The sequence below is a fragment of the Struthio camelus genome, chromosome 2 (genome assembly GCF_040807025.1).
Source record: "Struthio camelus isolate bStrCam1 chromosome 2, bStrCam1.hap1, whole genome shotgun sequence".
NCBI lineage: Eukaryota > Metazoa > Chordata > Aves > Struthioniformes > Struthionidae > Struthio > Struthio camelus.
The window spans coordinates 69,526,838-69,545,522 of NC_090943.1; the positions used below are offsets into that span (position 1 = coordinate 69,526,838).

The 18,685-nt window shown below is 39.9% G+C and overlaps 1 protein-coding gene across 5 annotated transcripts in view; it reads right to left on the minus strand.

The window, feature by feature from the left end:
- Positions 1-18,661, minus strand: part of TMEM245 (transmembrane protein 245) — an 85,545-nt gene extending 66,884 nt beyond the window's left edge. For all 5 annotated transcript variants that reach the window (XR_011139810.1, XM_068936191.1, XM_068936190.1 and 2 more), the window contains exons 1-4: positions 18,059-18,661; positions 7,342-7,459; positions 5,977-6,078; positions 4,898-5,005 (exon numbers count right to left, since the gene is read on the minus strand). Coding sequence is in view for 4 of the 5 variants with exons in the window: in XM_068936191.1 (XP_068792292.1) it covers positions 4,898-5,005; positions 5,977-6,078; positions 7,342-7,459; positions 18,059-18,661 (931 nt within the window). In the remaining variant the exon portion in view is untranslated. The remainder of the gene's footprint in view (positions 1-4,897; positions 5,006-5,976; positions 6,079-7,341; positions 7,460-18,058) is intronic.
- Between the last annotated feature and the right edge of the window lie 24 nt (positions 18,662-18,685).

Here is an 18,685-nt window from a genome sequence, read left to right on the forward strand (position 1 = left end):
AAATAAATCTTTAATTCACTTTAAGGGCTCTTAAATATGCTCAAAGAGCACTGGAGGAAAAAAAATAAGCGTAGTTTGAAGAGGATGCTCCCATCTTACAAATTTCTTATTATATACTTTTTCTTTACCTGAACACTCACATTACAAACACAGCATTCACGCTGCAATCTTAAATTACTTAACCTAATTCAGTAACAACAGCAAGCATAAGTTAACAGTTGACAAATGCTGTTGTTCTCTCATTCATAACTTAAAAAAGATGAAGTTCAACTCCAAAACGTGAACTTGTGGGTTAAAAAATAAAGGCAATAAGGGTCCAGCAAATGGTGATATCAAGCAACAAAAAATTATGTCCAATTTCTTGTCTACAGAACTTGAGTAACTTTTTTTTTAAAGCATTTCAGTTTGGGAATCTGCTTAGTATCACACTAGTATGGATGATACCAGACCCATCTTCAGTCGCTGCGGGTAGCATCTTTATCCTTAGAACCCAGTATTAACTTTTACTGAGGATAGGCCCTGCACTGGTGAGTAAACGCAGAGACTTCACACATATCGCTACCTGAAGAACATTTATGGCCACAGTGGAAGAACAGGGCACACAAGATAACCTGAAAAGCTATTCCATGTTGAAGAATACAAGACAATTTGCTGTGTTGCTACATACTGCAGCACACAAGCAAAGAACAACTCTTTTACTGGACTTCTGTCACATTAACAGCAACCGCTTACCTCCCATGAAGAAAAATTGTTGTAGGGACTGTGTTACAATATACTACCACACATGAATTGCTTGACTGATATGCATTTCACATATGTAGCTTTGGCTGCAATGTGTCACTAAAGCCACTAAAGCCTACAGCATGAAATCCTAGTGAGTACAGTAGGACAGATCTGTTGTACATATACAGCAGTGGTAGAACGGCACATTCTGCAGCCTGACACACTAGATGAAAACTCTTCTTTTGCTGTAGCAGTCCCCACTGGTGTTGTATACAAGCAAGCACAACTATTTTTAGTGCTTAGAAGTGCTTCGTAACCACACCAACATAGTAACGCAAATCTTTTGATTCACCCAATTAAGAGATACTGGAACAACGAAGGGAAAAATCAGCTGGTTGTTGGCACCGTATTTGGTGGAATTTCATAATATCCCCAAAGGGATTACAGGAGGCAACCTGAAAAAAAGGAACGTGGCAAGCAGCTAAACACAGGAATTGTTTCAGGTGGAGTGCTGATTGACAAATCAGTTCATATCCCAGAGGTGAACGATGACCCTATCATACGTGAACTGTACTTTGGAGAAAAAAAATTCATGAATGAAGATGGAGTTACCAATAGACAGCAGCTTTCCTTTGTCATAAGGAACTAAATTTCTATCACTCCTCTATAGTCTTCAGTCCATCTTCAATGAGGCAGAGGAGTACACTGAGGAAGTTAAATGCATCCAGCTTAAGATTTGCTAAAGGAACACAAGACTGAAAGCAGCATGCTGATAACAGAATTCTCCCCCTCCCTTTCAACTTACTCAGCTCCTTTCTTTTTACTTTCTTCTTCAAATAAAGATAGTAAACATAAGACAACAAGCAGAAACTCAAATGTTTATCAAAGGAAAGGAAATGCTAAAAACCAAAATCGAAAAACAAAATAATTTAGTATAATAAAGCTTATTCTACATGATGCGAGTTATCTGACTCTTTTTGCTGAAAAAGTCTTGGCAAAGTCACTTACAAAAGAACAGAACATTCCTTCTTTCTGGAATGAAGAATCTGTTCTACCTAGTCCTGCAATAAAGAAAATCTTAATTAAACAGCAGCAATACTATTCTTAAGAAGAGTACCAATTGAACTCAACTCATTTTCTTACAGTTTCCCTACTGATATAAGCAGGCTATTCACAGAAGACAAAACACAAGTGGGAAAGAGCTCAGAAAAAGACACCATTCAGTGCACTTCATGGTATTCAGGCTCAGATGAAGCCTGAAAAACCACTTGCTGTCTTCCAACAAATGACACAGTACAACAGTCTTTCCCAAATAGCTAACCTAGCGCCTGATAAAGAATGTAGGTATACCTTCAAGATGATGCTGTTCATACTATATCAAAATCAGAATCTACAGTGGCAATGTGAGTATAACAAAAACAACAAAGAATTGCCAGTTTTCCTGGCTGTTCTTTTCTTTACATGACCTGTTCTCTATCAAGTCTTGCTGGCACAGAGTTGTGAATTATTCTCTTCCCTTTCCTTAAATAAAAGGTAACAGAACAGTAGCATAAAGAGGAAGGTAAACATAATTTTTACGCCTATAGACCAGGGTATCAGAACAAACTCTTTCGAGTCATGCGAAAGGATGATTTTATTCTTTTGATTAATATTATTGAAAAAGTCTTTCAAAACACCAGGATGAGGGTACCCTTTTCTAAATAACCACATCTTTTTGTGATTCGAAGAGAAAAAGATTTTTTTTTTCTTTTAAGAAAACTGGTCTAATATCTTTACCTGGAATCAAGAAATTTAGATTAGGGAGGGAATGAAGTACAACTATACCTTAGGATTTCAATATCTATCACACTCAAAGCCAGTAAGACAACTGAATCTTGCCTATGAAGCAGCTAACAAAGCACTGCAGTTCTTAAGATGAACATTTATCACTTGCTGTATGCTCTGAAAATTCTTGGGACGCCAGGAATAATCACAAGTTAGATGAACTTCACTGATATCACTAAAACGAAAAAAGAAAACCCATAAAACATACAAACACTAAAACCCACTATTCAAATATAAAATAAGGAAAGAGTAAGTCTTTGGAAAAAAATGATATAATCAGTACGGCTTTCTCCCTCCCTCCCTCCCTTTTTTCTAGTGGACAAATTTAAGCACAAGGAGAACAGTATGCAAATGAAGCATTGTTCTATATTCCATTTAATTCAGTATAAGCATTATTCTTGCTATTGACAATTAACCAGTCTTGATGACCACAGACATATATTCAGAGTAGACATGAGGAAAAATCTCACCCTGAAGTCTGTCCGAAGATGTGAAAACTTTCAAAAATCTTAAGCTTCTCATAAAATAGATGTGTTATATTATGAATTCCAAAGCAGAACAACAAAAAACAACAGCAACACACACACAGGACCACACACACACACAAACATTACTACAGAGGGAAAAACAGAAGAGCTGCAATTTTTTTTTTTTAACTTTTCAAGTAAACATTCTTACAATGCCAGAATAATGTTTCATCACCATTCACACGAGCCAAACCTTGAGGACCACGGGGACAGTTAATTAGCATGAAATAAAACGTTGCTTCCCAACAGATTGCTGGGGCTTTATTTGGACTATTGCTAAAAGCAGGCAGGAAGCTGTATATTTGTTCTTTTCCTGCTGTGAAGAAAATAACTCAAGCAACATTCACTACAGAAGACACTCGCTGTAAAACTCTGCAGCATTTTCTTGTGGCCAAGAGACAGTGTTATAACTTGCAAATAGAAGGAAATTGTGTTAAAGAGGAAAAAATTAAAACTGGTGACCAAGTTTAAAAACAAAAAACAAAATAAAAAACCTCCAGAGCTTACAGAGCACATCTGTAGGAGACTCACATGACCAGACATCCAAAATCCAGCTGAATAATCCCTGTACTTCCAAAGTAACAGACTAGAGACAACAAAAGAAAACGTTCACCATGAGGTTCCATTCTCAAGTTTCAGGATATATTTGTCTTTAGCAAGTCAGACTGATGAGGTCATTTTCATTTTACAACACCAAGTAAAGAATAAATTGTCTGAAGCTGCCCTTCTTATAAATATAAGGGTTAAAGGGTTAAATATAAATATAAAATCAAGGGTTTTTTTGAATATAGTTTATATCGAGATATTTAAAATTAGGAAATCTGTTTCAGCAAGTTTGTGTATCCTTCTGTTTCACAAAAAATTGCTGAAGAGACTGTTCTATATCAACTGCTTTATCTGAAGGCTGAATGACTTTAGATTCATGCAAGCTAGTCTTTAGATATAAGTTATTAATGCTACATGTTCAAAGCATTTTCTCTTGCACGATCCCTACAGACCACGATTTACACGTTATAGGCAGTTTTAAAAACATACCGTCTTGACTGCATCTAAGATTAGTCCACTGCAAGTTCAAGTTTTGGACACTTGCATCCTGTCAAGTTGTATGACCTGTTCTGTTTGTCTACTTGAAGGAAATAGATGAAGACAGATCCAGAGATCTCCATAATATTTTATTTTGCTAGTATCCCATGCCATCAAAGCACTACCTGGACAACAGATGGCAAGGTTCAACACCAGAGATGGACTCCTACACATTCTCCTTGCAGCCCTTTCAAACCTTTTCTTAAAGATTTCTCATTTTGTTACATTCTCAATGAAACTCACTACAGCAAAGAATATGAACATGCCACAGCTAAACAGAGAGCAAAGCTTTCTGTCACTGTGACATCCACAAAGATTATTCCAGTCTGTACCTCACCGAGTAACACAATTACATCTTGTTAGTGCCAACAAATTGAGGGAAGTGTAGGGAAAATATATACAATAAAGGGGGGGGGAGAGAATATCCTCATTACAAAAGCAACAACAACAAACAAAAAAACCCCACAAAAAACAACAAGAAAACCCCAAACCTCTAGTCAGGCCTTCTACACGCACAGGCTCTCTATATGGCCATAAAATTATGGTTTGAAAGAGCTTCTATATTATTGTCCGCTTACCATTTTTAAAAACCAGATATACCAGGCTCACAGGGCAAGTATAACACAATGTTTTGGAGAAAGATGAAGAGGAGAGGGATTATTTTGAAATCTGTTCTTAGTTCCCTCTTATTCATGCCTTTAGAACAAATTCAAATGTTTTCTTACAGAGTATTCAGTCACCTGAGGGTTGTGAGGAACGCTTGTTATTTGACTCATCTTCTGTAATCGATATTGCCATGGCAATTGTTGAAGCGGCAATGGAAATCATCTGCCCAGGAAGCTCTGCCCCTGTAAAACATATATGCATATATAAATAAAGAACAGCTCAAGTCTCACAACATTGTCTTTGTTGCTTGATATCCACTGAAGCTGTCAAGCAATACAAAATACATGGATTGACATTGTTAGCTTTTAACCTGCTTCCTACATAGCCAATATGATCAAGTGGCTACAAGTGCTATTAATTTTAGTATTACAACACAGCTGGAGTCAGGACATAAAAAGTTATGACTCAGCACTTCCCTTGCTAGTGACCTGTTACTGACAAAGTTGCTTCTGTTACTCGCAATCTGATTAATCCAAAGTCTCTGTACCAGGTTATCAGTTTTACTGACAAAGATGATGACAACTTTCAAGAAAATCAAAGCAGCAAGACAGAAAAAAATGTTTCCCAAAACAACAATAAAACTAGTAATAGAAAGGAACCCCTGGCAGTTGTTTTTATTACAAAATTAATTCACAAGAGAGCTATTTTTCTCAAAGTGCAAACACAAAACATAAGGTTAAGAAGAAACTTGCATTTTAACCACAAATAATTGGATATATGAAAATTACTGGGTGGATGAAGTAGTCTAATGTTTTCCCTCATACCCAGCATCATAAGAGCTATTAAACCCATACTGCTCATTTCTTTCTAAATTAGACCCTAATTCCAAACTCCTGGACTTTCTGCTTGAAACTCTATAGGATTCTCTACACTTAAACATAAGCATGTATTTGAAACATATTCCAAACTTTGTAATTAAGAGAGTCACTCCTTTGCTATGGAAATCAGTTTATTGCAAAGATTTTTCTATAAAGAACCAAAGGCTCATTTCAGCATGCATAATCCACTTTGAAAAAACATGCTAAAACTTCTTAGAGCATATTCTTGCAATCTATATGATACTGAATTTACAGTAATATAGTCTGGATACTTTCTCCTTACTTTACAGAACTTTTGCCTCCTATAATAAAAGATACAGCAACTCATTTCTTACCAGAAGACTCTTTTCCACTCTGCTGTTCATGCAACATGCCTACGGTCATCAGAACAACTATAACCAGAAACACAGGAATTCTCCAGGAACCAGCCACAGAAGCTGAAAAAAATACAGTTTTTTTTCCAAAAAAAAAAAAAAAAGTTATGCCGTTAATAAACTTTACATTTAGCAAAACTAAGAAAGGTACCATATCACCCAAGAACTGTGTAGGCAGAAAGTAAAAAGTGTTATAGCAAACAAGTCTTCTACATTCACAGAAAGGAGGAGGAAGAAAAACAACTGAACAAGTTCCTCAGAGTAAACCAAGCTGTTACTTCCTCAGTAACTTTAAACCATGCTGGCATACCTTAGAGCTTTTAAAACATCATGCAAGCCCTAAACAAAAACATTTTAGAAATCAGAAGCATATCAAGCCATCAAAAAAATATATAGATTTATGCTAGATCTCTACAGAGTGGCATCAAGCAGGGCCTTGATGATTTTTGGCTTTTCAGCTAGTACCTCAAGCAAATGTAAGTTTGAAAACGTGAGCCAAGGCAAAGCCATCACGTGCAGCTTAAAACTTAAGAGAAGCGTCCCCATGTTTTCAGAACAACTTCCGCAACATGCTGCTAGAGCAAAAATAAATCATTAAATATGCAGTGAAGCCTTCCACCATATTGGCCATTTATTTGCATCACCACAGGAAATCCAATGTCTTCCAATTATGATAATATAATCTTCATATTAAATATGTAAGATAAACTTAAAAGTTAGTAAAATCTTTTATTTGCATTAACAGATTATATAGATTAGTAGTAAACTTATTCAATATTGTTGATATCATCACATTGACGTGCTTGTTGATTGCTGACATAAAAAATTATTTTTGCTTCTATTACTACTACTAAACGCATTTCACAGTTGCGGCGTTAATTAGTGACAGGTCCTCAAAAAAGCTGAAAATATTCACAAGTCTAAAATCACTCCCATGTGACCTCAGCCCTTCCCCTCCAACCAGCTAGTGAGAGGTCTGTTACTGCAAGAACCAAATAAAATCAAGACACAGAAAGTACAAACTGGGCAACAGAAGTGGAAAGCAAATGATGTAGCTCAGCTCCTTGCTGCCCTTCCCAATCCCTACTCCAATACTCACGTCTTACCAGCCTTCTACCAACAGCACATACTTCTGCATAATGAAAAATTCCCCACTGGCCACATGCAGCCAGAACTACTGAGCAGAAAAAACAGCTTGCACCTCAGCTGAGATTCCATTACAAATATTTCAGAAAAGGAGCAAGAGCATGGCTTTGCTTGCAAGATGACAGAATCACAGTGGACACACGAGCATTACTACTCATGAACGTTGAGGTTGTTACTCACCTAAATGAAAGAGCAGCATAATCCACACAGGGACTGAGACTGCTTTTAAGTAACGTTCGGTGCTTAGATTCCACTTGAACGAAACCATCAACAGGTAACCAACTACCAAGGTCCATATCTTTAAGAAAGAGATACGTGCAAGTAAATACACATACGCACAAGTGCTTGTCTGTACATATACGTGCATACATATACACACATGCATACACACAAATCTGCTATACAGAAACAAAGTCAGGTTCTAGTTCCAGTTCTAAGCAACTTTTGACATGGAATTTTATCAAATACTTAAGTGAAAATAGGTAAAAAGAGAGAGAATCATTTGCTGTGCCAGCAAATCACAGACTGATGTGGTTATCTTGTTTTGCTGCTTATAACTGCTTTCTTCAGGTCTACTCAGACAGTTTGCAACAGAGAATTCTAATTAGGAAGCTTTAGGTAAGGAATTTGAGCTTGACAATGTGAAAAGCGGCTACTAAGCCAAAGATGTGAAATAAGAGAGATATGAGCACCTATAAAAAATTTCAGTGTTACATTCAAAAAAAATATTTGATGTTTCAGGCCCAAATTCAAGAAATACTCCCTATCCATAACCAGTTTAGGACACCTGCTGTTGCACATTCATAAATTCCAATGAATTGTAAACAGAACTTTTATTAACAGCATTTGTTGAATCAGACTTCAGAGCAAAAAAATAAGAACGCGCTAAAAGAGACAAAGAACAGGCAGTTAGACTGAACACAGAGAAATAACATTCACCTCTGTTTTTGCACTACGACTCACACTGAAGAGGTAGAACCTCTATGAAAAGCAGTTTGTGCGACTACTCCCATTTACCTAACTGGTCTGCAGGAAATTGTAATTGTACCAAATTCAACAGATAAGCCCTGACTGTTAACTTCAGAGGGACCAGGATTTCACCCCATATCATAATGCTAATACGCACAGGGCAATTAAAAATCCCCTAACAAGTGTGAATAAACCTATTCCCTTTTCATACTAACTAAACTTTTCCTTCAAAACCGATCAATCCGACTTTTCTCTGTTATCATTCCCTAGTTATGCATGAACACAACAGCGTAATGCTTACAGATTAAACTCAAAACTCAATAAAATAGCGTTGATGTGAAGTGCATGGTAGCACTCCTTTAACAGCATAGGTTCACTGTACAACTTCACCTACAATGCATGTTGCAGCACAATTGTAATTGCAAGAGATAATTCAGCAGCAAGAGAGGTACTACCCTGTTCCCTATTATCATCTTTTCTTCCAGCATCAAGTCAATTTTTCTCTTCAGCTTTTAAGTTTAATGATAAATTACAAATAAATTTTGTTAATAGGTCTGGAGTTCAGTAAATGAAACTTTCTAATTAAAAATATGCCAAGAGTAGGAGGCTAACAGAGTATAAACTTGGGTTTAAAAGCCAAAGTAAACTATGCTCCGCTGTTTTTAGCGGTGCATGCAGTTGAACTAAAAACTAAGTCACAGCACTTCAGTGCTTACGTATTCAGTAATTATTTCTGCTGCCAGTTACAATAATTCAACAACTCTCCTTTCTAAAAGCTTAGCAAAGGAGAGACAAGAGGTAAAAGCATTCTTTACCTCTACTGATTAGAGAGAGAAAATAGCTTATTTTAAAGTACATGAATCATCTTGTTTCGGAAACCAAACCAAAACAACACTCAAGCTCTATAAACAAGCTACATAATCAACTGATGCAAAAGGTTTGATTTCAATGATACCATGGATTAATCAATCCGTTACCAGTTAACGTTATGGTCAAGCACTTAGGAAACCTCAGTAGCACTTCCCTGTGTTGCAAGAAATACCCTACATGAGAACTAAGCCAGACTACTTCTCTCACTCAGGTAACCTGCTTCCTACAACTCACAGCTGAGAACAACTGACAAAGCAAATTACTTAGATTGACATGGACTTGGATTTTATTCCATACTAACTTGGCAATAGCCTACTTTATTTTAAACACATCCTATATGACGTTTCCCACTATTTTGCTGAATGGTTTCTAGAGCTTTTAGATATAAGTGAGTGAGAACAGCCTATTGACTATACAACAATAGTTATAACCATTACTACTTATACTACGATACCTCAAATTACATGACCATCCCAACAACAGACACAATAGAAAAAAAGAATAGAAGTTACTACCTACTTTTATTAGCATTAAACTACCGTAATTACTGCACTAAACCTAGAATGGATGCACATTACATGTTAAACCAAGATGCCCACGAATCTGACTTATACGAGCGTACAGCTAACCAGGTGACTACTACGCTTCAGATATGGTAGCGATTGTGAACATGCTGCCATAACTGTTTACTTATCAAGCTGAAATGTTCTGCAGATGCCTAATCTTCACCATCTACTCTATGGCTTTCAAACGCCTTTTCCATCTCGTTTAAACTTCAGTAGCGTGCACTACCCTGCACACATCAGAATTGTGGGCGCCTCACTGGATGGTTTAATTCTTCTTCCGTCCCTCGCTTATCTTCACTGTCTGACCAAATGGCAAAGACTTCATTTCTCATAACTCCCTTGCACCTTCGTAGCCCCTCCAGTGAATTGAACAAAATGTTTTTCTTTAGACATAAAAGCAGTAACACCAAAATGCCTTTTTCCCTGCATAAACAGCTGTAACACTGCAGCACAACTTCTTGGATTTCAGCATCCACTTTTGGGTCACAGTGATAATTTAAAAGACCAGATCCAGAGATGCCTATGCAAGTCTAACAGGCTTCAGGTCTCTTTAAATTGCCTCTTGCCAAATGAAGGCAAAAATTAAACCATAAAGAGCTGCCACTTATGTTAAGTGCAAGCATCTGCTTTAGTGTTTTGAATTGTATTTTAAATTTTAGAATATCACCTTAATTGCTGGTTTTATGTGCTAGAAAGTCTAGGATTTATTCAGCACGACCATTTTACTAACATTACTAAAATCCCATTTTGTGTTCCATTAAAAGTTGGGAGCATCCTAAAACCTGAGGAACACTTTAAGCTTTGGCATCACATTTCAGTGAGAATGGATTTTTATCTTGCTACTCAACTCTTGACAGCATTTGCATTGCTTTATATTAAAGAGTAAAAGTCTTCCAGTTACACATCTCACCCACTTCCTTCTTCTCCTAACAGCAAGTTAATCTAAGGGGGGAGGGGAGGATGTTTAAACCTGAGCTCATCAAATTCAGGGCAACTGAAGCACGCAGCAGAAGCAGGATAAATAAAAGCAGCCCCTTCACTGGCAGCAAAGCTGCTAGATGAACTCATTCATCATTGAAACCTCGTCCCAAAAATGCAGCTGCCAACCATTAGCAAACTTCCTGTCTATTACATATAAACCACCTCATGGTGAACACCGTAGTGAAGACTGACTGAAATAAAAAATAGAGTTACTTCTTGTGATACACACCCTGCCAGCCATCCAGGAGTTTCCAACTCTTAGCAAGTCAAGATCTACCAAACAGCATGATTCAATTCCTCTTTTATTCTCTAGTTGTAGCTCCACCTTCTCCCTCTTTGCCATTTCAAAGTGTTTTTTTTTTTTTTTTTCCAAGCTGCTTGTCCTCTTGGGCTCTGAATCCAATTTGAAAGGTTTCACACTTTCCAGTTTCTTAAGGGCGCCAACAAATCAAACAAATCCTAATTATCTCAACACTTCCCTTTAACATTTTAAAATAAAGTTTTCATTTGCAAATGGAGATTTTCTTTTTTTCCCCCCTCTCTCAACACATAAAAACCTTTCAAAGGTAACATTCACATAACACTGCTCCTGCGTGGCCTTACTCTCCGACAACAGACATACAAATGCTAATGTCTGGGTTTCATATCTTGTGATTCCCTCCCTGTTTTCATCAAGTAGCTTTCGATAACAGAAAAGGATAAGTAAAAGAAAGGCTTCTTTATCTTTCCCAGATCTCCTATTTGGGCTCCTGTTGCAGAAACCCATTTCCTCCACTAACATCGCTATTAAAAAACAAAAAACAAAGAAATAAAAAAGACCCTTTGCCATACAATGTGGATGAGAATAGGACAACTAGCTAATTAAAAATTAATGTACATCAAAAATCAGACCACAGATCATAAGATGTGCACATTTCAAGCACAGAAATATCTAGGCTCCATATAGATCCCTATAAAAAGGGATATTTATTGTTTCAGTACTATGCAGTCCCGGGCAGTCATCGCACACATACAGCAGTCTTCTCATCCATACTCACTCCACACTTGTTGCATACAGTGCTGCACTGAGCGAAGTTGCCTGAAGAGATCTTCTGGGAGAAGATCATTGTTTCTACCTCTTCCTCCTTGGTGCCAACCCAGGCATATCAATGGAGTCTGCCAAAAGAATGAACCTATTGCAAAACCTGAACAGCATAGCGCTCAACTTAAAAACTGAAGCTACATGAAACATTAAGTACATCCCTAAAAGCCACACTGTACTGCCATTATGAACATCACAGTGTTTTCTTCAGCTGTTTTGTTAATTTGAAAATAGTTTTCTAATCAAGAAAGAAGATAACTGAGGAATCAAAAAAAATGCCAGTTTGACTCCCTCTTACCTTGCACTGAAAAGATCTTTATTTATTGAAGCAGGTAAATGACATCCTGAACTTTTTCCTAACTAAGCACAAAAAGCAAGAGTACATCTAACTGATCTATTTGTTGTCAAAGGAATAAAACAGCATATAAGTTTGGTTCTTTCTAGATCCCCCAATTGAGAGAGATTTATATTTAGGTATGTTCCAGGTTAACCTGAACAACTACTAAACCAAATAAAATGGAAGCCTGGCATCCAGTTCCAAATTATGAACATAGGGTTATAATCTTGGGGGGCAAAACGCAACAAAACCAACACCGTTACACAGTAGTTAAAAGAATTTTCAATGTATACTGTGACATTTCCTGTGCTGTGAATTTAAGACAATCCATTAGATAAGTTATCCAGGTATCTGCAGCTACGGACATTGAAAATGCTTCTTCCGTATTAAAGCAGTACCAAAGAGCTATAGAAGCTATTTGTGAGAATCTCTGTTAATAAAAATTTTTTCAAGATTCACTTTTCTAAAGAGGTTTTTCAGAGAATATTAACCTGCTATATCTTCTCGCTGAAGAGAGAGGATCGCTATTATGACAAACTTCATGATGCTACTTTCACAACAGGTGGCTCCTTAACATAAGTAGCTTCACGTCTGTGTTTTGCTATATAGAGCATAGTTAAAATTTTGCTGGACAGTTCCATACCGATTATTCCTTTCAGAGGTGACAGTAAAATAAATAACACTTTTTTCAAATAATATAAGTAAATGCTAATAACTAAGTATTAGCATGTGGTAAATACCGTTAGACTACAGGCAAGCATCAGCTTAGGGCCCGAGGCTGCAGTTCACGCATTCAAATCTAAACAAGCCTATCCGATTTTTCAAGAAACATATTTAACGGCCAGTTCCACCCTAACCCAGGGTGGGTGTGAAAGGCAAAAGCAAAGGCAGAAAGAAAACACTAGGAACGTGCCAGTCTTCCCCTGCCCACCCCCTCTCCTGTCTTTAAATAGGTTTCTGCAAAGTTGATCTCTACCTGGTTGTGAAAACAAACCAAAGACTGCTGTTTGAAAAAGATGCGTTTATAGCCAGTACCTGCGCTGTATAAGCCATGGCACCCATATCAAAAACATTATTATAAGCAGCAGAAAGGCTATTTAAGTTAAAAGGAGGCAGGGGATCCCTTCTTAGGTTTATATTTTAATTAAAATTCTTCCTGCGTACTCTTCTTTCTTCCCCTGCTCTCTGGGGATTGTCGCTGCTGTTATTTGGTAAAGGAGGCTTGCATTACTAAGGGTCCATGCCCACTGGGTAAAAGAACCAACAAGGGAGTTCTGATGCAAGTCAGTTGAAAAAGACAGCAGAAAGAAAGGGACTGCATCCTGAGCCAAGGCAGAAATAGCAGCGTTTTTTCTTTGTTTTTATGCTGGACAGGTTTTAGAAACCTGCATGCCTGCTCTAAGGAGCAGAGTGAGGAGATAGAAAGCTATCTGAAACACTGGAAAAAGTAAAGAGAAATTATATGCAACTCAAAATCAGAACTGCATTTTTCTCATTTATAGTTATTCTGTCATTACAGTCAAACTTAAATCCTTTCCTTTGCTAGAAGAGCTCTTGTCCCCGTACATGAATTTGACAAAACGGAGATGCTTTTTATGCCTCCAAAGGTAACAAGTTCAATAGCGCTAAGGCAGCCAAGCCACCCCGGATACCTACAACCCAAAATACGTTTGCAGAGAAGAATGTTTGAGATCTCCAGTCTGCAAGAGTTACTTTAGGGACCGCTGGAATCTAGTGCCAGGATAAAAACCAGAGTTTTCCTTGGTGAATGCCTTTCATAGCTTCCCTGCCAAGAGGGTACACAGAAGACTGCCCAAGACACTTAACAGCTGCTTTAACAATATTCCAATGAAACGTTCATGGCAAATGGTATTCCCAGATTTGTCCAGCATTCTAGTGAGGAAAGCATTACTTAGGTCCTTTAATTGCTTTTTAACCGTTAGAACAGAACGAGTCACATCTAGCAGAGTCAGAGAGGTAGCTTGGCACACAGTTTCACAGGACCCTGTAACTCCTTATTGGGGGCGGGGGGGGGGGGGAAGATACACACACACACAGATGAGTACACAGTTCTAAACCTGATCACCAAGTTCTGACAAACTCTTCCCATAAAAGAAAGGCTTTGACAGCTCTGTATCCAAGGTCATGACAGAGAATTCTGACAGCTATGGTCACATCACATTTCATTTACCAAGAAGATGAACTTCAGACACAACATAAAACAGCTGTATAATTCATTTCATCTGCTGGAATCTACAAACGAACCACTTTCTAAATAAATCTAAACATGTGACCCCTGCTGCCAAAAAAAATTACAGTCAATAGCTGGCATTTCCTGTATTTTACTCTAACTATAAAATGTCAGGCTAACGTACTCTGAACTGCTGCTACAAAGCAGAAGAATTTCCTGTATGTTAGGTACTGATGGATACAAGTACACTTCCTACAAACCTAGGAAGACATGGTAATCCACAGATTAATCTTCAGAAGGTATGCAAGAGTAACTATGCTAAAATAGTTATAGCATATAAATCTGTAAGGGCATTTTCAGTCTCCTATTGGACAAACACCCCTCCTTTTCAGGGAAAAGAGATAAAGACAAACATCCTCCTTAAGACTTAGGCAAGGGATCCGTAGAGAAGGCTGGAGTCAGGGCAAGGAATCTGTAACTAGCTCCTGTCTTTAAGGCCCAGCAGTCCACTACGATTCTTGAGCAAGCTTCCTCAAATAAGATGCAGGAACTGTAAACCAGGAATGGGATTGGGGGGGGGGGGGAGAGGAGAGGGGAGAAACAGCATGCTTGCAGACGAGCATAAAATCCTGGATTAGTTCTTCAAATGTAGGTTTTTGCAAGTATCTCTCAAATGGGTTTATCATTGAGGTATCTTGGATTCCTAATTCAAATTCCAGGTGTGACTTAAAAGCCAGAGAGGAACGTAGCCATGTCCGAAACTTCAGTCATCAGCACTGTGAACGGCTTTCCCAGATTTGAGGACAACAGCACTAGAAAGCATCTAGCATACTGATGCCAAGATGCAGCTTTCTAAATCAGCATCCTATGCAATTGCTGCATTTGGAGAACATTTTGTTCACATTTACATTGGAACGGAAGTTAAAAACCATCTTGGTATCATAGCTTCAGTAGATACCACTAAAATATCTTTAGAGAACACCAAATTGGTACCAAAAAGCCATACTGGCAACAGCAATGGCTCTTAGTTGAATTCTAACTGCTAGGCATCTCTCACTTCCTTAGTGCAGCAAAGCTAATCCGAAAGGCAGAAAATAAGTGGACATCACCTTCCTTTCTGCAAGCAGCAGGGGTATCCAGGTGGCACAATTACAAAGATCAAACAACTCTCAAGCCCCCAGTAAGAATAAATACATTTTAAACCTTTGCAGTCCAAAATAGAATGATGGGTGGCTGGAGCACTGACATCCGTAGTTCGCAAGATAAAAATTACTACAAACAACTGCTCTATGCTAGTCAGATGCTGCCCTCACGTTTCTCACAAGGCACGCTGCAAGAGACAGTTGCTTGTCTCTTCTATGTCTTTAATGAATGATTTACATGTCACGCTCTTGGCAAGAAAGTACTCTTTCCTGTATACAATAGGTATTTACTTACTGTGTTGACGTAAATTAATTTATTCTAGATCAAGGTATTTGAAAACACAAATCTAGACGGGCTTAATGGCCTACTAAAAGAAACACTGCAAGAAGTGAAATTACTGTAACTTTTGCTTATCACATACATGATACATACATTTCACTTACATGAAAATAAGAACTAGTTTAGCATGTAAGATACATTCAGAAGGAACCGGGGAGGATTCAGATGCCGAGAAAGGATAGTGTAATGGAGTTAACAGATTTGTAATCCCCAAAATTCCTATGTAGATGAAAACAAGCAAAATGTACATGCGCACAGTCCCTGTAATATTACATGGAAATTAAATGGCTTAAAAATGCTTAACTGAAGTTAAAGCAGATACTATTAACTAATCCAGCTCAAGGCTTCTCAGCGGGATGCATAAAATTAAGTTACCCTACTCCAAGGATAAGTAGCCTAAAGCCAGGTCTAAAATAATAGAAATCAAGTAACAGCAAGGTTCAAAAAACCCTGGAAGAGGGAAATACCATAATGCTGAGGGAGGTTATTTACAAGGGGAAATCCACACAGTTTCTTCCTCTTATAGTGCCCCAAAGAAAGACTTAGGCAGCCTAATAGAAGATTGCCACAACAGGTTTGCTTAAGAAAGTCCATGGTTAGTTATTTTGACATAAACCCCAACTTTCGCTAAGGAATTCAAGTCAGAAGAGATCTGGGAACTTACTATTTTTTGCCAAATTAAAATGTTACAGAACTTCAATAGACACCAAGTGTCTATCAGAAATACTGCAATACAGAGCATCAGGGACCTGCTAAACAAAAATTGCACTGAGCACGTATACACATTAGCATGTAGCACATTACAGGCATATTTATGAGGTTAAATCAGTGCAACTCCCTTTTGTATCTTTATACCTACAAGGTGTTAAGTATAACTGAACTAGCAAGGTTTGAACAAAGGACTTTGCCAAGGCAGTTTTTGTAATAACATGGTTGATTCGGCAAAAACTGAAAAGGCCAATCTAAACGAAAGTCTTAAGCTTATCAGGTATATTGCAAGGCAACTAATCAAAACTTACAATGAGTAACAAGTCACGCTTTTATTCTTTCATCGCTTAGCTTGGAGGTAAAGTGTGAAAAAGCGTGCACTTGCCTCTTCACAAAAAGTGACCATCTGAGTCACTCACCCTCAGATTACACTTCCGGGAACAAAGCAGACCAGAAACACATCATCCCTGACATCCTCTAGCATATGCCAAGACTTGAGAGTAGAAAGCCAAGATAACGTCTTCCTCCAATTTTTAGCCTTCAAGACTTTCTGTAGAAAGTATTTCTAGTCCATCCTAGCCATACTAGGAACATCTAAAAATACCATTCATCGATACATTTAGAAGAAGTATTACCTTTTCATTTCTGGTACACAATTGCCAAGTAGTGCTTGAGATACAGCACATCCTGGCTCCACTAAAGGAATAAAACTAGGATTCAAAGAGCGTGTGTAACTTCAAAACCAGAAGTCTGGATAAGCTTGTAAGAGTATATCTTTTCTCCACAGTTTGTTTCCCTCTCTTGCCCACATAATAAGATGTTTTTTAAGTATCTCTACTTTTTACTGCACTTACATCTCCATTAAGCCAACTGGATGTTACTTTCCAGTTATGTGGGTTTCTTTCAGCTTGACTAGACTAGCTTAAAAAAAAGAAAAGTCTTTGACACTAGGGAATCTGAGCACGCCAAGTCTACATCAGCGTCCTTTTAAAAGAAGTACAATTCCACTGATCTGCTGCGTTTTCATGTAACCACTTACCTCAGATAAATGCTGTTTAAACTCATCAGCTAAAAGTAACCAAATGAAAAAAGATACTTTATTGAGTTCTGCCAGGGATTTTTAAACTAGTCAACCTACCGGGGACAACAGGCAGCAAACTAACCTCTCAGAATCTTTATTAACATAAGCGATGTGTAGAAGTTAAGTAAGCAGCTTCACTTTTCAAACGTTGAAATTGAGTTTGCAAGGTTTTGGCTTAAAAAAAAAAAAGGGGGGGGGGGAAGGGAGAAAACACAGCTTACTGAAGAATAAGCTGCTGCCGGCGGGGGTTTGGGTGGGTGGGTGGTGGGGGGGAACCGGGTTTGCGCTACCCACCTGCCACCCCCCCAGGGCAGCGCGGCCAACTACGCAGTTCGCCCGGGCGTCCCCGAAGCGGCAGCACGGGGCGCCGCACACCCCGCAGCCGGGGCCACACGGGCACGTTTCCACCAGAAAGAAAGAAAGGCGGGGGGGGGGGGCAGGAGAGGGGGGCTACGGCGCTTTCAGAACGGGCGCGTTCGGGTTCCAAGCGCCCGCAGGTGGCAGGACGGGCCCGACCGCCAACCGCCGCGCAACAAGTGAGATGGCGCCCAGGCCGTAACGGCCGCCCGGTAACGGCCGCGCGCCGAGCTCGGCCCCGCGCCGCCCCTTGCCGCCCGCGCCAGGCACTCACCCACTGGCTGCTGAAGTAGTCCAGCCCCTGGCAGATGAGGCGGGCGGCCTGCGCCAGCAGCACCTGCACGCCCAGCGAGCTGCCCAGGCAGTAGAGCCCGTAGAGCAGCGGCCCGCCTGCGCCCAGCAGCAGCAGCAGCCGCCGCCGCCGCAGCACCTGCTCGCCCAGCGCCTCCACGCCGTAGTTGGCGAAGCAGATGGGCAGCAGCAGGGCGGCCAGCAGCACCGGCGTGCGCGAGCGGTGCAGGCGGCCGAGCCAGCGGCGGCCCAGCGCCGTCAGCGAGCTCTTGAAGGGGTGCAGGAAGGTGCCGCAGAGCACGGCCCACAGCAGCGGCCGCAGGAAGGCCTCCAGGATGAAGTAGACCAGGACGGCGGCGCCGCAGCACAGCCCCGCGAACAGCAGCGCCCCGGTGTTGTAGAAGGCCTGCTTGATGGGCTTCTCCAGCCGCGGCAGCGGCGGCAGCGACACTCCCCCCGCCGCCGCGCCCGAGCCGCCCAGCGCCAGCCGCGGCACGGCCGCCGCCGCGCTGGGGGCGCCGCCCGGCGCCGGAGAGCTCGGAGGGGCCGGGGCCGGGGCGGCGGGGGGCTCCGCGCTGTCAGCCATGGCGCCCACCGCCTCCCGCGCAGC